The 27,695-nt window shown below is 44.8% G+C and overlaps 1 protein-coding gene across 9 annotated transcripts in view; it reads right to left on the minus strand.

The window, feature by feature from the left end:
* The window catches only part of LOC147024911 (SH3 domain-containing kinase-binding protein 1-like), a 72,197-nt gene extending 53,288 nt beyond the window's left edge, over positions 1-18,909 (minus strand). For 6 of the 9 annotated variants that reach the window (XM_085885291.1, XM_085885295.1, XM_085885297.1 and 3 more), the window contains exons 1-2: positions 18,776-18,909; positions 7,271-7,381 (exon numbers count right to left, since the gene is read on the minus strand). In XM_085885291.1, coding sequence (XP_085741417.1) covers positions 7,271-7,306 — 36 coding nt within the window. In that variant the 5' untranslated portion in view covers positions 7,307-7,381; positions 18,776-18,909. The remainder of the gene's footprint in view (positions 1-7,270; positions 7,382-18,775) is intronic. The other 3 variants (XM_085885292.1, XM_085885298.1, XM_085885296.1) reach the window with 3 other exon arrangements.
* Between the last annotated feature and the right edge of the window lie 8,786 nt (positions 18,910-27,695).

Consider the following 27,695-nt stretch of genomic DNA (forward strand, 5'->3'; position numbering starts at 1 on the left):
AAAAAAGACTTCATGTGGTTTCCTCCCGTGCATAAGCCGGCTATACAGCAATGCAATTTGTCAGTATCAATCCGAGCATGTCAGTTGCATCTGGCGATCAATACATTCAAATGATCTTCACGAGTGAAAAGCAACACACAGTGGCACGAATCACAGGTGTTTTCCAGGTGAATATCAAAATCAGTGATGTCATTTCCTGCATTGAAAATTCTGATGTGTACGAAAATATATTGTAACGGTTTTAGAAATGTTCCCCAGGGCAAAGCATTCACGTACATGTAGGATACCCGAGAATGAGTTATTTCATCGAGTTATGTAGTCGGAATATCTCTGCCCTTTGCCTAATGGTTTGGGGGGACATGCATTGAGGTTACTTTGTGTATTCCCGGTGTGATGTCTCCCCCCCCCACCCCTCCTGCTGTATATGGGGTCTTAAGGGGTATCCTAGATAACCTCGCTGGGGTCTGAAGCCACCATGTTTTTTGGCCTGCTCAACCATGCCTTCACTTGGAAGAGGCTGCAATGATTTCTTAACGATAAAGTTTTTTTTTTTTTTCAATTTCCTCAGTCATATTAGTGAATGCTTGTTCATCATAGCTACGATTTGTTGTGTACATCACTTTTGTCAGAACTGCAGTTTTCAAATTAGGAGGTTGGAGCGATTTCATGCATTATATGATACGATTTTCCACGATCTCCTCTCACGGATTAATTAAAGCATATCATGGAAATATTATTTCAGTTTTGAGGATCGGATAATATCATCTGGACTAAATAAGTGTCAAAATCTGTTGTGAAATCTGACAATTTAAAGAAATAACGAGTCTTATAACCAAGCCGATAAACCTATTTACTTTAGGCAAGAAAGGATGTTGTCGCTCCTCCTCTAATAGATACACAAGAAAATGTGACATTTCCAAAGCATTAAACTTATCTTTTTCTACTGTTTGCATAATTATATTGAGTGAACAAAAAATTTAGGAACGTGCCAAAATTAACTTGCTTCATTGAGCTAAATAATTTCATGCATTCACTGTCAGACCTCATACCCTGTCCCCCAGAGGGACTGTTTATCCATAGCGTCTGCCAGATCTGTGTAGCTATTGTCGGAGGTTTCGCGAGGTGCTCTACACTACAGAGAATCAAAGCAAATCTGGTGAAAAACACGTTTTAAAATAAAAGTTACAATGTTTGCGCAGACCCCGAACCGATATGCCACGTAACATGTACACAGATGAGCAGGCAAGATGGCAGATTATCTGCAACGTTTATTTCACGGGTAATTGAACTTTGCGATGTCTCCAAGGTTGTTCTGCATTAGGCTGCAACTCTTTTGTAGATAAAGTCATGATATGAACGAATTAATTTTATATCATTAACTGCTGCATATGCCATGAAGACAGGGAATTTAAAGTTAAAGGGATCCTGTATGATATGCAGCGATAGCCTTGCCAACCGTTCCTTATCAACCACTTAATTGAAGTGCTTGCATGAGTGCTTAAGCAACTTGCTGAACAGTCGATAGTGGTTCCGCGCTATGTCCTTCTGAGCGAACCATTCACTCACTGCGGATGCTATTGCCCACCAAGTCATTTAGAGCACGTGGTTCATGCTCCGTCACCATGAGCGAGTGGTTCATGCTCCGTCATCCTGAGCAAGTGGATCGTGCTCCGTCACCCTGAGCGAGTGGGTCATGCTCTGTCACCCTGAGCAAGTGGTTTGTGCTCTATCACCCTGAGCGAGTGTTTCATTCTCTGTCACCCTGAACGAGTGGTTCGTGCTTTGTTATCCAAGGCGAGTGGTTCTTGCTCTGTCACCCTGAGCAAGTCATTCCTGCTCCGTCACCCGGAGCAAGTGGTCTGTGCTCTGTCATCCTGAGCGAGTGGTCTATGCTCCATCACCCTGAGCGAGTGGTTCATTCTCCGTTACCATGTGCGAGTGTTTCGTGCTCCGTCACCCCGAGCAAGTGGTTCGTGCTCTGGCACTCTGAGCGAGTGGTTCATGCTCTGTCACCCTGAGCAAGTGGTTCGTGCTCCATCACCCTGAGCGAGTGGTTCATGCTCTATCACCCTGAGCGAGTGGTTTGTGTTCCATCGCCCTGAGCGAGTGGTTCATGCTCTGTCACCCTGAGCGAGTGGTCTGTGCTCCGTCACACTGAGCGAGTGGTCCGTGCTCAGTCATCCTGAGCAAGTGGTTTGTGCTCTGTAACCTTGTGTGAGTGGTTCATGCTCCATCACCTTGAGAAAGTTATTGTGAAATGGCACCCGCTTTCCGAGCCATTTTCCGTATTAACATGTTTTCTAAATTACCGAGCCAAATTGTTTTTCCACCCGTCACACGCGATGTTTATAAGGATTAATGTTTGTGAACATATCCCTGAAATGTCTACATAAATGCAACGTTGTTTTTCTGTGAAAGCTACTCATGGTTTTTGTGTTATTGCCAATATCAGCCAAGCATGTGTGTGTGTGTGTGTGTGTGTGTGTGTGTGTGTGTGTGTGTGTGTGTGTGTGTGTGTGTGTGTGTGTGTGTGTGTGTGTGTGTGTGTGTTGTTCATCAAGTGTATATATATATATATATATATATATATATATATATATCTATCTATCTATCTATCTCTCTCTCTCTCTCTCTCTCTCTCTCTCTCTCTCTCTCTCTCTCACTCTCTCTCTCTCTCTCTCTCTCTCTCTCTCTCTCTCTCCTCTCTCTCTCTCTCTCTCTCCCCCTCTGTCTGTCTCTGTCTCTGGACATATAGGGATGGTGGTTATGTCTGGACGGTGTTTGTCTCCGGACGTATCCACGTCGGGTTTGTCTCCAGACTTGTCCAAGCAGTGTTTGTCTCCGGCCAGTTTGGCTCCAAACGTGTCCAGGCGGTGTTTGTCTCTGGACGTGTTCGGGCGGCGTTTGTTTCTGGACACATCCAGGTGGTAATTCACGCTCCACCGCATATCTGCCTTCCCTTCCAGGTGGTAATTAACCACCTCACACTTTAGTTTATATCAGTACTTTTTCATATAATTCCTAAACAACGCGAAGGTATTTCCAACAATTAGCACTGGCTGAGGGTTGCTACAATGTGCTTCCAGCTGGCAGTTAGCTGACTAATGATGAATAAAAGGAAAGGCAAATAAAGGTAAAGTTTGAGGGCCTCCCCAAAATGAAGGGTCCCCAGCCTGTGCTCCTCAAACACCGCTGTTAATCTGGGCCTGCTTGTTTCATGCCATTCACTCGCCTCACACTCCAGTCACTATTACCTGTCGATTCTACATGACCTACCTGCACTGTGGCTTGGCCCAGCTCAGGGGGGTCCTTGGCCCTCCCCCACATGGCTTCCAGCTATCCAATTTTGCCGAGTACAGCCCCATGTGCCCGGCGCTTCTTAGTTTCTCTGGTTCTGTTGAGGGGGCGTTGGGACTCGAGCCTGCCTTGAGCTATTATTTGGCAGATTTGCTGGCTGGGGAGGAGGTCAGGGCTCCTCTTCACGGAGGGCTTGACATTCCCTTTTCCAATGGGCCAAGTGGCCACAATTGTAACAGCATCCTGAATAGGGAGTTCACCTCTGATACACCTGGTAGCCCCCTCTGACTGGCTGAGTTGATGGTCGTAACCTGGACCCACTGGTTCCCATTGCAGGTTCTCCCTGCAACATATTGTCAGGTCAGTCCATATCAGATCTGTGACTTGCTACAGGTACCATGTAAACCTGTACTAACCTGTTTCATGGTCCGGTTGTCGGCAACCAAACCATCTCCCCCACCAGGTTTCTTGGTGAGGAGGGTGTATGGATAAATGGACACTCACTCAGCAGGATTAAAAACAAAACCTGTCAAAGGGAGGAAGAGCTCCTAGTGAACCAACGGCCATCCATATCTAGTGCCCAACCATGTCTGCGGACGTCCTCCTGCAGTTGGGTTAATTCTGTGAATTAATGTGAACCAGAATAGCATTAAGTTCCTTGACTTTGCAAGAGTTTGGGATGTAGGGTGGCTGGTTCATGGTTTCAGTGCCCCCAGCCTCATTGCTGGACATGGTATTCCAATGCTGGGGAACAAAGGAGATTGACCATGTACTAATTGATGTTCCCTGGAGGATGATCCAGAACTTCAGGGTAAATGTAAATGCTCAGTTCCTCAAAACCAACCATAAGCTTGTTGTCGCATCTCTAAATTGCAGCTCAAATGTCAGAGAAAGGTACCATCCCAGCCTAGGCTGGATGTTGACAAACTCAAGGAGGAGAGGGTAGCTGAAGAGTTTGCTTAAAGGATGGGTGGGGATTTGGGGTGTTTGAGTGTTTTGGGGAATCCTGAAGAGTTGTGGAGTGCCTTCAAGACAACCATCCTTGATGTTGCCGGTGGACATCTTGGAACCCACTGTCAGGTGAAGAACTTTGTCTCCTAAGGGACACTGGATAACATTCACCAGAGTCACAGGGCCAGGAGTCAGGGCAGAGCTGAGCTGTTCACGGTGCTGAGGCGTAAAACTGTACGTACGCTGAGGGCGGACAAGGAGGCCTATGTGCAAGGAATCTGTGAGGAGTAGAGAGAGCATAACCTGTGGTCAAGTGATTCTCGTCCTGCTTGCTGTGGAATTCACGCATTGCGTTCCACCAAGCCCATCCCTCGGTGTACTGCAGTTAGAGCGGAAGGTGGTGGGCTCTTGACAGAGGAGTCTAAAGTGAAGGCCCTCCAGGCTGGTTACTTTGAGTGGCTGTACCAGGCTGAACCACCAGCTGTTGAGTTGGATTTCAGGGGTGCAACTATCCCTATTGCTGACCCTCCAATAAATTGTGAAATGCCTTCGTTTGTGGAAGCACAGGCTGCGGCAAACCTGTTGAAAGGGGATAAAGCTCCTGGGATCTGTGGAATCCATGCTGAATGTCTCAAGGGTGGTGGAAATGCTGTACTCATGTCATTGCATGCAGTTATGTGCTCTGGAGCACAGGATCATCCCAACTGAGTGGAAGAGGGGCCTTGTTGTCCCTCTCTGGAAAGAGAAAGGTGATAGCCAGGATGGCAACAGCTACCGAGGGATGACGCTGCTCTCAATGCCAGGCAAGGTCTTAGCTGGGATAACTATTGATAGGGTTCGTCACCATCTGCTTGATCACCAGTGCACAGAGCAGTCAGACTTTAAAAAAAGAGTTCAACGATTGACCGTAACCTTGCTATTCGGGTCCTCACCAAACGTAGATGAGAGTTTCAGCAGGGGCTGCTCGCAGCCTATATTAATCTCTGCAAAGCTTACAATATCCATCCAGTGAATCAGGATGCCCTCTGAAGGATTCTTGGTATTTGTGATTAGTTGTTCTTGGAGTTCATCAGGGGTGTGTACTGGCCCACACACTTTTCAGTGCTTGTCTGGACTGGATTCTGGGGAGGATGTTGGAGAGACCAAGCTGCGGTGCATCGTTTGGGAATGTCAAGATCTCTAAGCTTTATTTCACAGATGATGCAGTCATCTTTGCAGAGACACCAGATATCCTTATGGGGGCCCTCGTGATGCTGAATGAGGAGTCAGCCACTGGGATTACGGGTTTCCTGGGTCAAAACCAAGACCTAAGCTTCAGTGACATCGAGGATGCTGCTATCTTCTCTTTACCTGTTTGTGGTGAGAGTGTTTAGGTCACGGAGAGATTTACTTACCCTGGCAGTGATATTCATGTCTCTGCTGGCTGTGAGCCAAAGGTCAATAGACATCTGGGTTGGGCCTGGGGAGTCATGGATTCACTGGATCATGGGGTGTGGTGCTGTCGGTACCTGTGCAGGAGGACGAAAGTCAGTCTTTAAGTCCTTGGTCCTTCCAGTCTTGCTCTCTGGATATGAGACTTTGACTCTGACCAAAGGTCTGAAACAGAGACTTAACTCCTTCAGAACCAGGTCTCTTCAGAAAATCCTTGGCTGTCACTAGTCACACTTTGGGTCCAACGAGCGGCTGCTGAGAGAGACTCAGATGAGGTTTGTTACCTGTATATTCTGTGAGTGTCAGCTGTGGCTGTATGGATATGTGACTCATTTTTCTGTCACTGATCCTGCTCAGCAGATTCTTTCAGCGAGGGAGCCTCATTAGTGGATGATGCCAAAAGGCCGACCACATGCTGAGTGATTGTAGCAGCTTGATTGGCATCTCGAGGAGATAGGGATGGGCCAGGCATCTTCTTGGGGGATGGCCAGACGGAAGCCCCTGGAGTACTGTCAGAAAGTGAATGCAACAACGTGCTGCTCCAGCGCATGCTATCATAAAATGACCTGACCTGCTGCATCCCTGCACTCCTCTGATGTTGGTAGTACAATGTACGCACCATATGCTCTGAGGGCCCACAACCCCCATGGTCCGTCTCGGCTGGCTCATGGGTCATATGGGTGCCACCTGACATACTGTCACTGGCAGGCACTCAGACCTTCGGAGTTGATGCTGTGCCCCTTACCATCAGGCTGTGGCAATGGCTGCCTCTCTCACAGAGGTTGGACGCCACACCGCCAGTTGCCCACTCAGGTCCTGGTCCACCATGGGTCAAATGAACTGGTCCAATGCCAATTTCCCTTGTGCTGAGGTATCCAGCTCATAATATGCTGTGTGCACGGTGCACCGAATATCGTGAGCCAATTCAGCTATCGACTCACCAGGTCTTTGTTTCCTCATCACCATCTGAGCTTTAGCAAGGCCACACTGCTGCTTCACACCGAATCGACTTTAAGGGTCATAATTAAAGTCTCCACTGAGATGGCCTCACCTGGCATAGCCGTGAGCACCTCTCACCCCGCGCCACATTTTGCAAGGTGGCCATGAGGTGAATTCCACTATCATCTTTAGACCATGTGTTCTCATGGGCTACACAGTAAAATTGTGCTCAAAATGCCCCCAGATCACTTTTTCAATCATATGGCGTGAGGGGTGTGGTGTAAGAACCCGAAGGCAGCACTTCAGCTGTCAGCACGCTGATGACTATCTGACTGCAATGGTCTCCCATGATCTCCCTGGCCTCCCATGGTCTCCGACCGCCACCCCATTGCCTCCGTGCTCAAGGCTGACGCGCTACTCACCTGTCCATCCACAGGTTACTGGGTCCATCCGCCAGTTATCCCAGTGACTCACACATCTCATTCTTGTCACACACACACACACACACACACACACACACACACACACACACACACACACACACACACACACACACACACACACACACACACACACACACACACACACACACACACACACACCCCACATTTCCTTGTGCATGCTTACTGTTGGGGAGCGGCTACAGCCTCACCTCTTTTCTCTTCTTTTTCATATCATGGAGGAACATATCCAGAGAGTTCTGTAATTCCGCCTTCCTCTACTGTTCCTCATTCACCATCTTCAACTCTGAGAGCTGTTTGTCCTGTTTTTTGAAGGATACATCCACATTAGCCCTCATCGCCTCAATCTGTCCCTCAACTATCTCCACCATTATGCTCAACTCTTTTTTTTCCTCTATCTTATTCTGTTATACTTTCTGCTCTGTTTTCTCGACCCGACTCATCGTCTCATCCCTCTATTTTTACACTTTATTTACTGCTCCTGTCCCCCCCCCCCTTTTAAATCCCTCAATCCATTTTCTATTTTCTTTTTGTCCCTCTTCCAGCTTTCCTATTATTTCATTACTTTCCGCTATCTCTTCTTTCATTCTCCCCTGTTCTGTGCTCAGCCCCCTCATCTCGGTTCTCAGTTCTTCTATTTCCCCTTCCAATCTGTTTTGTCCGACTGCCAGCTCCTCTACCAGTCTATCCCCAACTATCCATCCATCCATTGGGACCATACTCTGTGCAGAGTGTGGGTGCTGCCGAAGCAGTCTCCTTGGCTATTGGACACAATCCTGGACGGGTCGCCACTCTGACACAGTATACCGGCATGCTGGTACTCATTTTGCCGACCTCGGAAGGATGACAGGCAGAGTCAACCCCACCTGCTATAATTTCAACCGCTGCGCAGGATTTTAACTCAGGATCATAGCATCCCAAGCCCACCACCCGAACCATTAAGCCAACACCAGGCATGGTCTATCCCCACTCACATTTAATTTGGCTGTTTGGCCCATCAGTCTCTCCCCACTTGCTTTTAACTCGGCCCTTTCTTATTAGCCCAGTTTTTATTTCACCTGTTGCCTTTTCCTGCATGGCTTTCATTTCCTCCATGAACCTTGCAATCATAGTCATTAAGCCCCCATCTTCCGCTGTAACCCTTGAGCTTCCTGGGGAGTGTGGACGGAATGTGGAGAACTGCTGTGTGGCACCTTATTATCTTCTGACTCCTTCACCAATTTTCTCCTCCTCATCCGGTGATGGTTCATTCTCCATCGTGGGTTTCAAATTTTCCCCAAATAAAATTTTGAACATTTTTAGCCTAAACAAACATTTTTTTTTTTTTTTTTTACTCTTCGAAGGACGATCGTTTAACAACACCACCACTTCAGGTCTGAATTCCACTCCTCGACACCAATGTTTTGGTCGCCAAATTCAGACCAGTGTCCCGATCCCAATCCTGATCCGATGAACCAATGTTATAGTAGACCTCCAGGTGGACTCGAGGTCAAATCCTCCACCTGCACAATCACCAATTTAGCGACATCTTCGCCCAAGTGGTAGCTTTGACAATCCAGCAGTAGTTTTATAAAGCCTCCTGTGAAGTAATGACACCAATTTCCCATGATCGTACTTTTTAACCACGCTGGGGTTACTCGCCAAATGATGAACCGTGAACCAGCAGACACAAGTTAATTGAAGTAATCAGATTTAGTAAATGGGAGAGGGGAGATTGGAGGAGAGAAAAAACTCATATTAACAACAATCACAGAATTGATTTACAGCACTGTACAATAACAATCAGATACAGATCATACGGTTCTGATTTTCCCACGCTCACGATAACTCATTCGGCTTAACTGTTTGCCTTGTACATTCACTCGACAAACATCATGACGCACTGGGTCAATTCACAAACAAAGACGATCGACAAACAGAGAGGTTGAGCCTGGCAAAGTGTTTGGAGGTGGTTCGGCTACAGTCCCGGTCGAAGGTGACTGCTCATTCTGCACATTGACCGAGGAAGGAACAAGGGACACACTTTGTTTGGTGAGATGCGTCTCAGTAGCCGTCTCTGCAAGCTCTGCGCATCCAGCAGCACCGAGGCAAAAACAAAACTCCTCGTCGGGTGCCAGGTAGAAATTTGATCCACAAATTTGAGCAATCTCCAGCTGCTATTTATCTGCCGATCATAAGCATTTTATCTCGATCTTTTTATCGCTTTGTATCATCTGCCGATCTTCATGTAACTGCCCAGAACGTGAGCAACAAACTTCTTTCACATGCCATTCCACCTCCTGCAGTATTAAACTAGCCTTAATTACCAGCTTTGGCAGCCTCAAGACTTTACACGACTCTTAAAAGAAACATTGAAAAAAAGAGACAACATAGGATTGAAGGATCACCATTAAAATCTGTCTCGACATATGTACTTCGACGCATTGTCATCTTTGTACGCAAATACCACATTCCTTTGCTGAACATTTAATAATGAAATAACTACACTACATTACTCCCTTGAAACCAAATTACATCCCCACAACAATATAATCCTTTCTCCTGTCCTTCAGTTGGAGCTGAGTTTGATCATTGTTATCGACCCTCTCCCTTTTCTTGGATACAACAATGACCTTTCTATTATTGGTACTTTGCAGACGATTCAACTATTTTTTTTTCATTCCAAAGTTGTGCACACACTGATGTGACCAGCAATTACTGTGCTGCGCCCCTCTATAATTGCACTTAAAAGTTGATGGTGGGCTGCCTTCTGGAACTGCTGCAGTTCATGTGTGGTAATGGTTCTCCCACATTCCTATTCGGTTGGGTGTTGCATAATTTTGACACGGTGATGATGAAGGAATGGCAATATATTTTCAAGTCTTGATGGTGTATGACTTGGAGAAGAACATGGAAATGGTGGTGCTTCCATGTATCTGCTGCCCTTGTCCTTCCAGATGGTGTAGGTCATGGATTTGGGATATGCTGTGAAAGTAGTTTTGGTGAGTTGCTGCAATGCCTCTTACAAAGCGTACACACTGCAGCCACGGTACACCAATGGCAAAGGGGATGAATGTTTAAACGAGTGGATGAATATTCAATCAAGCAGACTACTTTTTGCTGGATGTTAGGAAGTTCCTGAAGTGTTGGTGCTGCACTTATCAAGGAAAGTGGAGAGTATTCCATCACAGTCAAGATTTTTCATTTGAAGGTTGTGCAAAGGCTTTGGGGAAGGAAGGAGATGCACCATTCACCCTAGCCTATGCCTTGCTCCAGTAGCCAGAGCTAAATCTATGTGGCTGGTCCAATCGTTCATGGTCAGCATGGTGATCCTCAAGATCTTCATAGTGGGAAGACTCAGCAATGGTAATCACCATTAAATGTCAGAGGGAGGTGGTTAGGTTTTCTATTTTGGAAAGAGTAATTGCTTCGCACTTATGTGGTGCAAACATTCTTTGCCACTTCTTAGCTAAAGTCTCAATGTTTTTTTCAAGTCTTGCTGCATATCTGCTTGGACTGCTCCATTGTTGGAGGAGTTGAGAATGTAGCTGAATATTGTGCAATAATCAATGAGAAGTTCCACCTCCAACCATATGATGGAAGGATAGTCATTGATAAAGGAGCTGATCAAAGATAGTTTGGCCTAACTTGCTCTCCTGAGGACCTTCTATCCCACTGTTCTGGGACAGATGATCAATCTCCAAAAACCACAACCATCTTCCTTTGCGTCAGGTATAATTACAGCCACTGAAGAGGTTTCCCACTGATCCTCATTGACTTGGGTTTGACCAGGGATTATTGATATCATTCTAAGTGAAATGGTGCATGAATATCAAGGGCAGCCACTCTTACTTCTCGTCGAACATTTATTTCTTGCATCTTTATTTGGATCAAGGTTGTAATGAGGCTGGAGCCTAATGACTGTGGCAACTTAGCTAAATATAGCATAACAATTGTGCATTTTGTGAGGAAAGCACCAAATTTGGCGCACTAGTAGCCTATCTTATTATGAACAGATTTGGATATTGGGCCATCTCAAATTCAGCCGCTGATGGCTGTGGCAGCCATTTTCCACTGCCATCAAAAATTTTGAGATGGCCCAATATCCAAATCTGTTCATAATATGATAGGCGACCAGTGTGCCAAATTTGGTGCTTTCCTCACAAAATGCACAATTGTTATGCTAAGTTGCCCCACTATAATGATTCTGACGGAACCCAAACTGGCGATTGATGAGTGGGCAAGTAACCCTTGATTCACACTGTTGATGACTTTTCCATGACTACTTATCATTGGGTGGATCTCATCTTGCACCACTCAAAGAAGTCAATCTAAAGTCCTGAGGATAATTGGTATCTCTTAGCAAGAGGATGAAGTGAAACTGACTGCTTCTCCCCCCCCGCCCCCCACCAATAGGTTGGTGGTCCTGCGGTCCTGTATTGCCTTTCATCTAGTCTTTCCTCCTCCACCAGTTCAGCCATTTTCCCCTCCACAGTCCAACTGAATACATGCCCTTCCAGCAACGAATTGTTACCCTTTCCAAATCCAGCGTAACTTCACCTTTTCACTTTTTGTTCCTCTTTTATATTGTTTGTGGAAACATTTGTCTGAGTTCATTCCATCTTGCTCTTTCCTCTAGTGTTTAAAGGTGATGACCTGAAAACCTCACTGTTGTCTCCCTTTTCAATATGTGACCTTTTATCACACTCTCCGCTGATTTTACCACTCTTTCAATCTGTCACATACGTATACAATCTGTCCCCCTCTTCCTCACCTCGTTTTGTTTGTTAGTTGTCAGTTGGTTTGTTCCTTTTCTGTTTCATCCCCACTTTCCCATTCCTCTTCCTGCTGTGTTTCATTCAGCTTGTGTGTAGCTTCTTCACCTCCAGGAGTCCACCCCTTCCCCTTGATCTCACTCTTCTACTCTGCTGTTGGTGTTTCCCCTTTCTATTTTATTCTCTTCCATTCTGCTTTAGTTTTTCCACGAGTCGCAATTATGTATACAATTTTTTTTTCTATCTGCTCTGTTCATCTACCTGTCATTGTCCTGTATGTCTGTGCTTTCCTCTTCTTGTTGTACCTTTCTTGTTGTTATGCATGATTGTTTATGACATTCATCTTTGTCCCCTGTCTACCTGTTCCTCTTCGCTCCACTGTTGTCATGTTGATGTAATGCCCATTATTGTTTTGCTCTTTCAACAGTTCAAAAAAAAAAAAACTGTTCAAAAAAATACCACTGATTTATAATGTCCACAGGTGAGTGATAGCCGATTAGACACCTAGATGAACTAACTGTGCCCTCCAAAGGACTGTGTACTGGAATGATTAAACATCTGCCTGCAAATGAACAGTGCAGGAGTTTGTTGTCAGATCCATTTTCATCAGCAATGAAAGCCAGACCTGACACATCAGAGGACATTCATTCGGGTGTCCTGTCAGTGCTAGACTTTTTAGATTTATACAACTCTTAGGACGAGTGTTAGGGAACTGATTTTGTTACCTGATTAATTTGGAATGTTTGACTTGAGGAACTCATTGGTTTGCATATGCAAATATATCTATTGCATATGCAAATTTGAAGTGACCTTTGATAACCCCCCCCCCCCCTCCTCAGATGTGGTGACCAAAACTGTACACAACGTTCCAGATGAGGTATCACTCGATTATTGTACAAAGGTAACACTAACTCTTTTGATTTATAATTGATCCCCTTGCCAATACAATCTAAAACCCAATTAGCTTAACCTGTTGCTACCTGGTGGCTGGAACTGTACTCCCTACTGACCCCCACCTTACTGATACAAATAAGTACACCTTTAGGAAATGAAAACGCAGCAAAGAGATTTCTTAATTACACTGAACAACAAATTTCAAAAAAAATTTTTTACTGGAGATGTGTAAAGTGATTAAGACTAATTTGGGTACGCTGATTTCAAAAATCATAACCGTTTTGCTGTATCACGTCAGGATTTTCAGGAACAGAAATATTCCCATTGCCTAGAAGTCAGGATTTCAATGAAATTTACATATGTCTTTAACATGTCTATTTCGTACAATTGTTGTTAACTTGTGTTATATTTCTTTCTTTCAGATAAAGATGAGTAGGCGTTCCTGTACCAATCATCCTGACAACTTCTGTTATGTCTGTGGTCGGTATACCAAAAAAGATCAACAGCGAAGTATATCTACAGCAGTGAAAATGAAGGCCGCCTACTTTCACTACTTCGGGTGTAAGGTGGGGGACCAAGAACAGAGCTGGGCACCACACATCTGCTGCACAAGCTGTCACACAACCTTGACTCAGTGGTTGGTGGGCAAGCGCGCGAGCATGCCATTTGCGGTGCCCATGATATGGCGTGAGCCGCAGAATCATCATGATGATTGTTATTTCTGCTGCACAAGCATCGCCGGCTTCAACAAGAAGAATAAAGGTCACATCAAGTACGCTGACTGCGTCTCTGCTCGTAAACCTGTGCCTCATGATGACGAGAACCCCGTTCCAACACCTCCAGCTGATCAGAACATAGCTGTAAGCAGTGGTGAAGAGGATGGTGATGATGAACCTTTTGAACCCGACACTCAAGAATCACACCTTCTGAACCAGGGAGACTTAAATGATCTTGTAAGAGATCTCTCGCTGTCAAAGGCGAAAGCAGAGCTGCTTGGATCAAGGCTGCAGCAGTGGAATCTACTTGAACCTAACACCAAGATATTCTTGTTCAGAGCACGTCACAGAGACATGGCTGAGTTCTTTGAGATGGAAGACACAATGACATTCTGCAGTGACATCAACGGTCTGTTGAAAGAACTTGGGTGTGATCACGATCCTGCAGACTGGCGCCTCTTCATCGACTCGGGGAAGAACAGCTTGAAGGCTGTTTTGCTCCACAATGGCAACGAGAAACCATCAGTCCCACTGGCTCACGCGTTCGGCATGACAGAGACCTACGAGACTATGCGGCAGCTGCTTGATTCCATCAAGTACAATGACTTCAACTGGCACATCTGCGGAGACTTGAAAGTGGTGGCGCTGTTGTTAGGGCTGCAGTCAGGCTACACGAAATACATGTGCTTCCTTTGTCTCTGGGATAGCAGAGACGACAAGAATCACTGGACGAAGAAAGATTGGGAAGAGCGAAAAGAGCATGTACCTGGTCGACACAACGTGAAGCATGTCGCCCTTGTCGACCCAGCCAAGGTTTTCCTTCCACCACTCCACATAAAGCTCGGCTTGATGAAAAGTTTTGTACGGGCAATGGATCTGAATGGGCGTGGGTTTTTATACCTCAAGGAAAAGTTTGGCAACACCTTGTCGGAGGCCAAGATCAAGGCTGGTGTCTTTGTTGGACCGCAAATCCGACAAATTATGAAGGACGAAACTTTTCCCACAACTCTAAACCCCAAAGAGCTGGCAGCGTGGAGGAGCTTCAAAGCTGTGACGGACAACTTCTTGGGGAACGAGCGCGCGGACAACTATGAAGAAATAGTGCAGCAGCTGCTGGAGTCCTTCAGGAAACTTGGCTCCAGGATGTCCCTGAAAATCCATTTCCTACACCAGCACCTGAACTTCTTCCCTGACAACTTGGGAGCAGTCTCGGACGAGCACGGCGAGCGATTCCACCAAGAGATTTCACTCATGGAGACGCGTTACCAAGGGCGGCACAACCCGAACATGATGGGCGATTTCTGCTGGTTCCTGCATCGTGAAACTGACACAGAGCAGCACAAACACAAAGCCAAATGCCTAAAGCATTTTTAATTACATTCTAGTGGAGTTTTTCTGTAATTTCTATAATTTTGAAGCATTCATGATGAAATAAATGAATAAATGAATTTTTGTAAATTTCATTGAAATCCTGACTTCTAGGCAATGGGAATATTTCTGTTACTGAAAATCCTGACGTGATACAGCAAAACGGTTATGATTTTTGAAATCAGCGTACCCAAATTAGTCTAAATCACTTTACACATCTCCAGTAAAAATTTTTTGTTGTTCAGTGTTATCACAGGTGAGGGGAGGAAGAGTGGGGGTGAGAAGTCAATCCATCCATCAGGACCATACTCCATGCAGAGCGTTGGTGCTACTTAAGCAGTCTCTTTAGCTATTGGGCACAATCCTGGATGGGTCACCACTTCGACACAGTATACCAGCATGCTGGCAATCATTTTGCCGACCCCAGAAGGATGACAGGCCAAGTTAACCCCACCTGGTATTAATTCAACAGCCGAGTGGGATTTGAACTCAGGACCCTGGGATCCCAAGCCCACCACCCTAATCATTAAGCCAACACCAAGCATAAAGGTCGATGGGTGAGTGAAATATAATTGACAAAAGAAGGAGAAGAGAGGATAACAAGAGACTAGAAGGCACTCTTCAATGTCACGACATCACCGATATGCCTCTGCCCACATTATTACATCATTATATATACTTGTACCAAGTTTGATTGAAATCTCTGAACCCAGATTCAAAATATTAAATAATTCTGTCTGCCAGAGCATGTATCCGATCAGGTTGAAATTTAAAACATATCTTCCCCATGACAACTGGATCATAACTGACATTTCATGTCGATTAATGAAGCGGTTAAAGAGAAATAATTTTTAAAAGATTTTCGATCAATCCAATATGGCTGCCAGATCATGTGACCTATTAATTTTATTCTTGAACAACCTGGTATCCCCAAGGCTTGCGGGTGAAGTTTCCACTCGATCTGTCAACGCGTTCTGGAGAAGAGGGTTTTTAAAGGTTTTTTCTTCAACAAATCATAGCTGCCAAACCATGTGACCAATGAGGTCATCGGTGAAGAACTTTTTGTTCCTCTTGGAAAGGTTATCATAACTGTAAAGTTTCACCTCGATATGTTCACCCGTTTTGCAGAAGAAGATTTTTGAAGGTTTTAATGTTAAAAACAATATGACTGCCGAATCACGTGACCGATGGCGTCATCATTCCCCCCCCCCCCCCAATGCATTTTAGCCCCAGATGACCCTCAAAAAATTTAATACCGATTCGATAAAGTGTTCGACGTATGCAATTATAACATCCTAACGAAGCCACCAACATATGACGTCATTATAAATCACAATTGTTTCCCCTGGGGAGTACTTCACATGTGCCAAATTTCAATTTTTTTCCATGGAGCGGTTTCGGAGATACCGAGATCCAAAGTTTTCCCTTTTTTCCAACATGGCTGCCACACCACGTGACCTATGACGTCATAATCATCATTCAAACATTCCACATGAGTCGTCTCACCTATGGTGAAAATTCCGTGTCGGTCGGTTAAGCGGTTGCAGAGAAAACAGAGAAAATTTGCACGGACGGACGTACATACTGGATGTACGTACGTACAGACGGATGGACGGACAACCCGAAACCATGCTGCCGGTGACTTGGTCAGCGGAGGCATAAATAATGATGGAGGGTCAGAGAGTATCGTCAGGTATCTCAACATCAGATACTCAATGGTTTTCATAGTGCGGTTATAATATAATATAATTAATAGGCTGCCGCTCAACGATTTAAATCATAACCGCACTAGAAATCGAAGTGTCAACATGACCGTCATACCGAAGAAAAAAAAAAAAAAAAAAACAGGGAGTCTGGAACACTGATGCTAACCATTACCTCGATGCGTTTCGACTTATGAGTAACTTACAAGTAACGTGTGTCAACGATCGCATAACGCGCCTACAACTTATGGCCAGCCTATGCGGAACGTGTGTCATACGCCGAGTACGTCGAGAAATTTTCAACATGCTGAAAATTAGTCGACGTATTCGGCGTACAATGACGTATGTCAGCGTGCTCTTAACGTATACAAAACTTACCCATAACGTATTCGACGTGTGCCAGGGTTTTAGACAAATTTTTAATACGTCGGCATACACTGGCTAAATCGTCAAGGTGTGACAGCGGCTTGACACTTCGATGTCTTGTGCGGTTATGATTTGAATCGTCGAGCCGCAGCCTTTTAATAGGCTACGCCACGTGATCGTCGGCGATACGCTGCCGCGCTATGGATAAGTTAGACTATCGTTGGGCATAGGTTGTGAACGCCGACAACACGCTCAGCATTCGTTGGTATAAGTTATCTATATGTTATCGAAACGTTCTGTGTACATTACTAATACGTTATGCATACGTCCAACTCGTTATGAATACGTCAAAAACTGGAAAAAAAACATCAATAGTTCAGCGTACGCCAGCGTTTTACATACATTTTGATACCTTGCCATATGCTGGCTAAAACGTCAAGGTGTGACTGGGGCTTAAACCACCTCAATACCGACCTGCTGGGGCTGGCTGCCCCTCTCTCATAAAACTTCCTTCACATTTTTCTTAGCCTGGTGTCTTAATACACGGCCAGTGTCCCTCCTTGCTGGTGATTGTTTCAAATTACTTTCCTACAACCTGGAAAATAGTGTCTGGGAATCGAACAGCTCGGTCGGAGGTGGGATGGTAAAGAGTAGAATTATTAAAAGGCATTTGGGAAAAGAAGATGAAGGGGGAGGTGCAAGGACGAAATATAAAGGAGATTATGAAGGAGACGTGTGGAAGAGGAGGTGAGGGAAGAGGGAGAGGTTATAACAAGTGGGAATCTGACGTGTAGGGCTTGGAGTAAAAGTTCCACAATTTTTTATACTTACTACGTGCATGGCCCCGAAAGGTGTAACTACACATTTAACAGCTGCTGCAAGCACACTGCAGAATCATCTCTTTGTTGCTAAATTGAGAACAAACATACAATCACAATAAACACAATACTGCACACAGACACCATGATCAGGCACCCTGGAAAAATTAAAAATTCCTGCCACAAATCGCCTTCAGTGGGATTTTGGGCCTGGCCAGGCTTAATAAGGTGGGAATAATTGTGGTTGCTAAAGTAGTACACTTAGTAGTAGACATCGATGTGAAGAGCACTCTTGCCCTGCTGGAATTGACCGTCAGGAGACCAGATACTGGCCAAAAAGGTCCTTTGCTTCAACTCAAGCCTCACCGTACATCGAGTGCCATACGGTAAGCCTACACCTGAGTGCCTTACGGTAAGCCAACACCAACACAACTTTCAGAGCCGAGCCATAATTCTTCTACATTATTCAAAGCATATTGTAATTGAGAAACCTGTTTGCCCTTCTCTTCTGGTCCTTTTTTAAACCTTACCTTGAATTACAGTGAACAAACTAAAACGGCACTCTGTGGAGCACATACCTCCGCCAGGTGAACAGTTTACGTTTTCTATCCCGCTGATAGGTCGGACCTGAATCCAGACCTGAACCAAAATCGAATCGGCTTGTTCTCATCACCGAACTAACTCATCCACCTACTTTTGTCAAAACTCGTCCACAACTTTTTGAAATATCATGCTATATATTGTTTTTGCCCCCCCCCCCATCTCTCAATGGTAAAGAATCACTTTTTAAAAACTTTAACATTCGGATCTGGATCCGGATTTTCATCAAAATCGAATCAATTCTTCCTCGTCACATCCTCAAGCTGTCCACCAAATTTCTTCCCAATCCGTCCATATATTTTGTGAGATATCCTGCTCACAGTCAAACAAACAGACAACACAGACAAACTGACAAGCAGACAGGTGTGAAAATAAACTCTGTCCACCTTCCGCGGCGGATCAGGTCATAACATTTACGTGAAGCACGATATCGATAAAAACAAAACTCTAACACTCGGAATCGTTTGATGAACGTACCAGCACGATGGAGTTCAACCATCAATGTGGAACCTCCTCATAGTAAACACAAACTTGTTCCTTTCATTGTACATTCCACACTGGTTTATGCAAATATATCACTGTACAGAAAAAAAGTTCCCTGATAAATTCCAGGTATGACAAAGCAGGTAAACCGGTTCCAACCTTGGCAGGAATGAGTTTGTTCATCTGTACTCAGCTGTCATGAGGTCCTCATGTTAAAATTACATTTTCTTACGTCATTCGAAGAACCAAAGATGATAATATGAAGACGTGTTTCATGAATCATCACGAGGTTTGGCTCAACAGGCCACAAGTGGATTGATGATGATTGGAGGAAAACCTAAAGCTGAACCACCTGCAGCTGTTTAATTTGGAGGCAGATTCCTGTTTGTGCGTGTCCAAGGGAGGCCATACACATGTGAAACATGCGAACCACTTTGTCAGTTTGTTTGTAGTGCAGATCAAGTTGGTTAAACAAACAACAACCACACGAAGATATCTAGCACTGTAACCTGGTGTCAAGGAACCTCAAAGAAGACCAGACCGCTTGTACTCGCACTTCAGGCAGGAATCTGTAATTTGTTCAGGGTGCTGGCCATAATTCGTCTACTCTTCTCGAAGGACGACGTGGGATATTGAACGGCCACCAATTAATGCAAGCAGACGGGATGCCCAGCTTAACTGCCATCCGAGGGACGACACACACATTGATGTGTAGCCCCGCTTGCATAAAATTATAGTGACAGTTAATAGCCGAGTTAATATTCAAACTTAGTAGTGGGGCAGATAACAGCAATTTTTGAGAGGAATTGTTCAAATGATGATACAAGCAAAAAATTTGTCACATTTGTTCTCCAGGGGATTCTAATCAAATCTGCCTGATTGGCCATTTGAAAATCCAAATTTTGAAAAAAAAAAAAAAAAAAAAAAGTCAAGATCACGAATCAATGTTGGATGCTGGCTGAGATTGGTGAATGTTTCAGAAACATCATCAAAGACGTTCCAAGTCTGCCATGCAGTTTTCTTCCCTTTACCGCGGAAGGCAGACACGACGTCACATCCAGTGAACGCATTGAAGTATGGGATCGCTCCAGCTTTCTCAGGCCCGATTGCAGAAACTACCTCATGGACTGGAATCCATCGCGCCTTGACTCCTTGACCAAAGGCAATCCACATGTTCTCAAGACCTAGTTCCTGTAAGGATGGCAGTACAGATATTGCTATGACTAGTACGTCCGTGTCATTAGCCTTAATGATAATGGACTTGCGACTATCCGTCGTTGCATCCCTGGCGTGTACAAATATTCGAGTGTCAGCTTCTTCATAACAACATGGACACACAGTATCCAGTTACTTCCTTGTGTTGCTAATGGCATCTTCTCCTTGTGACAATGACTGTGCTTGTCGCTGTGCTTCACACATCTTTTCTGCAAGGAAGTGAAACAGCTCAGTCTTGTTGCTGTCATCTCGAAGAAAGCTTCTCCAGTTACTTGGGGTCTTACTGGTTCCTGTCACTCTTCTTCTGATTCCTTGCCCTCTTTTCGACCTTGCCTCGGACTTCAGACTTGACTTCTTGTACACATCAAACACTACGTCCACCCTCTCGGACCTGGCACCATAGGATTCCACCTTTGGGATGATGTCTTCTTTAGCTTAGTCATCAAATATCTTTGAAGTGCGTGGAGGTAGGGCATTGATAAGTGCTGAGCCATCAATGATGACTGCATCTCCCCTTGGTTCTCTGTCTGGGATGTTCACTTGCGCTTCAAGAATTTCAGCCAGCTGTGACTTCAAATTTTTTTGAAGTTTTATTTTTTTTCAAATGGCCAATCGGGCAGATTTGGTCAGAAAGCCCTGCAGAACAGAAATGCCAAATTTGATGCTTGTATCATAATTTGCACGATTTTTCTACTATCTACTACACTATTGGGAAAATAACTTCGAGGAAAGCAACGTAATCCTCTAGTAGTCTAGTGTATAGTGTCGGCTATTCTGCCAGTCTGACAGATTCCTGTACTCCTTACGTATGCACAGTCTGGATAAGTTCCTGCGACATTCCACTCTGGATCAACGTCCACCTGTCGATGATTCATCGTATTTTGCTTCGTTCACCTTCAGGGTAGCCATGCGAACATTCCCTGTTAGTTAAAGCTTACCCATAAAATTACATCATTCCTCTGCAGCCTTCATGATTACATTGTGAAACTTGTTTTGTGCAAGGCAAAGGCAATAAGGCAACGGGTCACCGGTGTTAAAGGGGAACCCAAACGCATTAAAAAAAATTTTTTTTCCTGAAATTGATTTTTTTTTTCCTCCAATCACAGTGTTGGAAAAAGCCCTGGAGTATCGATTTTTGAGTTCGCCAGTGACGTCACATGTTCAAGGCATATTGAATGATCCAAATGGTGGCTTACATAGAGAAACAGTGCATGTCGAGCTCAGATTCAGGTCCTGGTTCCACCGTCATGAGCAACACTGATGGTTCTCAGAATGTTGAACCTGATCAGTGGAATTTTGAATAAACGGTTGGAGAAAAAATTCGTGATGGAAACGTTTTTTGGGGGATTGTGGAGCCGTACCGTTTTGAGCCTTGTGCGAGCAATTCGGAGAAGGAAGACGGAAGTGTTAGTGAAGATGAAAACGCTGGTCACATGATAAGTTCAGCTCGGTAGGGTTTGATTTTCCATTCAAGTGACGGTTTAAGGGGAGGGGGGGATTGTATTAATTGATAAATCGGTTAATATATTACTCAAGTAGAAACCCCCCACAATTGCCCAACAGCATGGAGACCGACTGCCCAGGCAGATTCAGACACCGTGGACAAAATGGGTGATGAATGCTTTGTCCCACCATCACAGGCTGAACAAGTGTTTTGTATGTTATAGGATCGTCCCATGTCATACTTTTCCCGGACGCCATTTGTGTCTATGCCGTGTCCCACTGTCATGTCTGTGAGGTGTTGATGTCCCTACTCAGTGGATGGGGGATTGTGCAGGGGTGGGAGTGTGGAGTGAGTGTGTGGGATAGTGGTTGTGGAGGGGGGAGGGGCATAGGATGGTGCGGGGTATTGTGGGGGTGATCGTTAGTTGGGGATGGTGAAGGGGGACCCTGAAAGTTTTAGCGTCTTAGGTCAAATCCTCTCAGAGGAGTAGATGATAAATACATACTTTCTCTCCACTATGGACAGATGGTGGTTCATTTGATTGGTAGAAATTTGTGTTGATAATAGATAATTATTTTCAGGTGCTCGGCAATGGCAACAGGTGCTTGATTCACCACTCAAATCGCCCCCTGTACATGATTGTGCCGGTAGCCTGGTGGAGACGGTCTTACAGTTTTGAGTGACGGCCATTTCTTCCGCTTAATCATGGGTATTGCATACTCCCTCAATCGTGGTGAATAACCACAAGATCTAGCCATCTCTGTTGTTTCGTTACGGTGCTTTGTAAAATATTTTGAGCACAAAAGCGAACATTTTGGAGGCCCGTTCCACATGTGGGTATTTCGGACAAACCTCGTCCAATTTCTGGCAAACAGAAGGTTTTTCGGCCATTGGCGTAGCACGAAACCATCTCGGTTTGTATCACTACACGAGCACCAAGGAGGCATCGACTCGGCAAACTTTTGGAAAATCAAAAATTATTCGCCATTTGAGTTAAATCACACCACGATGTAACCTGGATACCGTACGGATCTGGTGGTCTACTTTCGTGTGTGACACCATGGCTAATCTGAAGAAGAAAAAGATTTCGACTTTTAATCACAAATTTACTTATTCTACAATTCAGAAATCAGAAAAAGACACGTCGTGTGTTTTTTTTGTATAGTATCAAAGGATAAATTAGCTTTGAGGCTTTGGTTCCCCTTTAAGAAGTCAGTGTGATGCCACCTTGAAGGAGTGGAAAGACCAAGCAATCACAGACATGCGGGTCCACAAAGAGGAGAGAGAAACCAACATACACACAATGGTGGAGCAGATAAGAGATTTTTTTCAATAGAATCGCTCGAATAGTGATATGTAATGTTGTGAATTATATGCTTACTTGATTGGCTGTATTCCTCTGGCCTGTATGTGTGTGCACATGCGCCAATAAACCCAGCAGTTGGTCCAAGCAAGGTGATCCTATTCGTGTCCGTCGTCATTACATGGTGTCAGAGGTTCGGGATTTTCTTCATCAAAGGTGATGGAATTTAAACCGCCTGGTTATCTTTGGCTCGATGGGAATGTAGCGGAGAACTGGCGACGCTGGAGTAAGGACCTTGACTGGTATCTTGAGGCTGCCGGCCTTGAGTCGACGAGCAAGTCGAAAGGTCGCCACCTATGCTCATCTGTGCTGGGCCAGATGCTGTGGATGTAGACGAGGACCTCCCGTTTGAGTCAGCGGTTGCTTCAAAGGGATTCAAAACTGTCAAAGAGGCATTCAACACGTACTGCAACCAGCAGAAGAACCTTGTCCATGAGCGATTCAAGTTCTGGGAATTCGCAGAGTCTGAATGTCAGTCATTTGAATCGTACTCGGACAAGCTGCGCATCATGGTGAAGGCATGCAAATTCGCCGAGACTGACAACATGATCAGGGATAAAATCATTTTTTTTCCATGCGCAACCTCGCTTTAAAAGAGCGTCTCTTACGTGAACCAAGACTGAATTTAGAAAAAACGACAACTCTCTGTTTGGCTGCTGAGTCGTGTAGATCACATGCAAGGGCCATGATATCGATTCCCACATCGGCTACTTCCACCGGACTCTCCCAAGACATTGACTTGATTCGCCGCCAAGGGTGCCGCAGTCTCAAGTCTGTTGGCAAGGGTCCCTTTGCACTCAAGCCTGGGTTGACCAAGAGCAAGAAGCATACCCCAAAATTGTGGGAACTACAGGCGTATTCATCAACCTCGACAATGCCCTGCCTTTAGGAAATGCTGCAAGAACTGTAATAAGCAGAACCATTTCGCAGAGGTCTACCGACAATCCAAGCATGTTCATGCATTGGTGACGAGCACGGCATCGACCGAACTGCCGTCTCTTAGTGACTTGTACATTGATGGCGTATCTACACTGCTGGAAGGAGACATGGAGGTCATGAAGCCAGACGTCTCTTGGTTTGTGAACATCAACATCAATGGCCATAGGGTATAGGTGATGGTTGACTCTGGAGCACAGGTATCAATACTCCCTTGCAGAATATTCAATTTCATGGAAAAGCCAGTCAAGACTATTAACTCAATGATCCTATTGAAAAGCTACAGTGAGGGCACCGTCCCTCATCATGGAGTGGCCAAGCTACAATGCTCTGCTGGGTCATCAACGGGGCGCTTCGACTTCTATGTGGTCGACACCAAAGCGCCTCCTATTCTCCGCCTTCACGCGTCGACATGCCTGGGTCTTATCCAAAAGGGCTCCAACAGTCGCTTGCTGTCTGTCAAGGCTGTGACGTCAGTGGCTTCACCAGGAAAACCATAATCCGAGTGGCTCTGACTCATCATTCATCTTGGCCTTATTGTGAAAAATGGCCATCATTTTGGCCTTCTTGTGATAAATGGCCACCATCTTGACCTTGTGAAAATGGCCACCATCTTGGCCATCTTGTGAGAAATGGCCACCATCTTGGCCTTCTTGTGATAAATGGCCACCATCTTGACCTTGTGAAAATGGCCACCATCTTGGCCATCTTGTGAGAAATGGCCACCATCTGGGCCTTTTCGATGGCCAATATTTTTTTCCTAATAAGTGATCAAAGGAGAATCTTTGTTCTAGGATCTGAGATAATGTGTCGCAATTTAAAAGCACTTCTAGAGAGTCATTGGTTAAGGTTCATAATCATACAGCTTTGATTACCTGAAATATCGGTGAAAGGATTCCTTGGAACTGGGAAAGTGGTCGCACCGACCTCACCCCTGACAACTCAGGTAGGGTAAATGCCCTGGCTGAGAAAAACCTGCTGTTAACGATGAATAAATACAAGAGGTTGGATATGTCTCACATGAAAAAAATAACTTTTTAGTCTTTATAGCATTAAGTAAATTAAATGCTTTCAAAATTAGGTTCCCATGTGAAAGTATGTCACACAATGTATATTCGGTCATAGTCACACAGTAAGCCCGTGGATTGATGAATATAGTTTGGGGTTGAGGGGTGTGGACATGAGTACATATGACACTGGCATGATGGGCTTCTTGTCTCATCCCCATTTGTGTCGAGATTTCCTTGTACAGTACAAGGAAATACAAGGAAATCTAACACAGGTGGAGGCCATTCAGCCCATCATGCCTGCACAAACACCATACTAATTTATCGACACAAGATCCAAGGAAGAAAATGCAAAAAAATGTTTTTAATTAATGAAATAAATTGTATTTTTATTTTTTGCATTTTTTTTTCTTCCCTTCAGGGGAGGGGGCATGGGCTTGGTTAAAAATATACAACATCAACTGCACAACCCCCCTTGACAAGACCCCCACCAACAGCACTCCATACACATGCACACAATCACCCATCAATGCTCAAACTACCAAAAGGTCTTGTCAACATCCCCATTACCCCTCGATCTCCATTACTTCCAGGTACCTATCTAATTCCAATTTAAACTTATCTACTTTTTCGGCCACCATTCCCTTTCCAGGAAGACCATTCCATGCATTAACTACTCTGAGTGAAAGTCCCCTGCCATACTACCGTCTTAACTCTCCTCTTCTTTACTTTCAGGCTTTTGGCCCTGGTCCTATCACTGTCTACTCTGTTGAATAAATCATCTGCACTTATTTTATCTATACCTTTCATTATCTTAAACATCTCCATCATATCTCCTTGTAACCACCTCCTTTCTAGTGTATAAAGCCCTGTCTCCTTCAACCGCTCTTCATAGCTGAGTCTAGGTAGGCCCAGAATCAATCTAGTAGCCCTGCGCTGAACCTTCTCTATGGCATCTATGTCCTTCCTGAGTTGTGGTGACCAGAACTGAACACAATATTCTAAATGTGGCCCTCACTAAATTCCTGTACAATGTTAACACCACCTCTTGATTTATAATTGATCCCCCTCCTGATACAGCGTAAAACCCCATTTGCTTTACCTATAGCTGCCTGGCACTGTGTTGCCTGCTTACCTCCCATATCTATTACCACCCCCAGATCCTTCTCCTGTGTGACACGCTCCACAATTACCCCTTGCATCCTGTAATCTCTATTTTCATTCTTCTTTCCCATCCCCAACACCTTACACTTGCTCAGGTTAAATTCCATCTGCCAGTCTTTTGCCCAATCTATGCAAACATCAATACTTGCCTGAATCTGATCACCACCCCCTCTGCTATCCACCTTACCTCCAAGCTTTGTGTCATCTGCAAATTTGGAAAGCTTACTCTTCACCCCATTATCCAAATCATTGATGTGAATGATGAATAGCAATGGTCCGAGTACTGATCCCTGAGGTACCCCATTACTTACATCGTCCCAGGAAGACATCCTCCCACTCACAGCCACGCTTTGCTACCTACCACCACTAATCCAGTTTGTAATCCAATTAGCTACCTGTCCAGCCACTCCACAAGCCCTCACTTTGGCTATCAACCTCCGATGTGGTACCTTATCAAATGCCTTCTTAAATTCTAGATATACCATGTCCACTGCCTTTCCCTCATCCACCCAATCAGACACTGCTTCATAGAACCCTGAAAGATTTGTTGGACAGGAACTACCTTTAGTAAACCCATGCTGACTACCTTTAATCAGTTTGTATTTATTTTAATGGTTGCTCATCTGGTCCTTAATTAATGTCTCCAACACCTTCCCCACAACTGATGTCAAACGAACAGTTGTATAGTTCCCAAATTCTTCTCTGGATCCTTTCTTAAATAATGGTGTTACATTTGCAACTCTTTAAAGCTCGGTACCTGTCCTGACTCCGGGGAACTATTGAAAATATCTGTTAACATCTCGCTTACCTGCTCAAGCACCTCCATCAATACTCTCGGTTGCATATTATCTGTACCCAGAGCCTTATCTACTCTTAGATTACCCAGCTGTTCCTTTACTTCCTCCACTCCAACCTGGATCTTCTGTAAAAGCCCTTCCTCACCTCCTCGATAGATACTCTCAGCTATTGGCAATTCTCCTGACTGTTCTTGTGTAAAAGTTGAATAAAAATACCTGTTTAATAAGCCTGCCATCTCACTTTCATCACTAACCACTCTCCCGGTGCTATTCCTCAATGGGCCCACACTGGTTCTAACCTGTTCTTTTCCCCTGATATACTTAAAGAAAGCCTTGCTATTCTATTTAATATTCTTAGCCAGGTCCTTCTCATACTCTCTTTTGGCTTGTCGAGTTATTTTCTTCACTTGCCTCTGTTTACTCCGATAGTGATATAAATCTAACTCCAGTCCTGTTATTTTATACATAATAAATGCCTTTTGCTTCTCCTTAATGGCGTTCCTTATCTCACTGCTCAACCACCCTGGTCTCTTTCTACTTCTAGTTTCACACCTCATTGGAATGTACTTACTCTGCACTCGACACATTTGGTCCTTGAAGGTTTCCCATTTCTCTGACCCTGATTGTCCTGTTGTTAGTCTCCCAATCTACTTCACCCAATTATCTCCTCATACCCTAAGTTTGCCTTCCTGAAATCTAATAGCCTTGCCCTACTATCCTGAACTCTAACCCTCAACAGAATCTTTGCACACACAATGTTATGGTCACTTGCTCCTAAATGCTCCCCAACGTCCACCTACTCCACCACATTGGGATCGTTACTTAAAAGGAGGTCTAACACTGCACTCCCCTCGTGGGCTTATCCACAAGGGGGGGGGTTATTATTACTAATACTGTACTGTGTACATGCAATGGGTGAGCTGGATCAGGATGGTCGAGAGGTCCGTACTGTACACGTCACTCACCTCCAAGCTGTCTTGCTTGTGTG

Source organism: Eptatretus burgeri, chromosome 6, assembly GCF_056783735.1.
Source record: "Eptatretus burgeri isolate ZD-2024b chromosome 6, Ebu_testis_v1, whole genome shotgun sequence".
NCBI classification, from domain to species: Eukaryota; Metazoa; Chordata; class Myxini; order Myxiniformes; family Myxinidae; genus Eptatretus; species Eptatretus burgeri.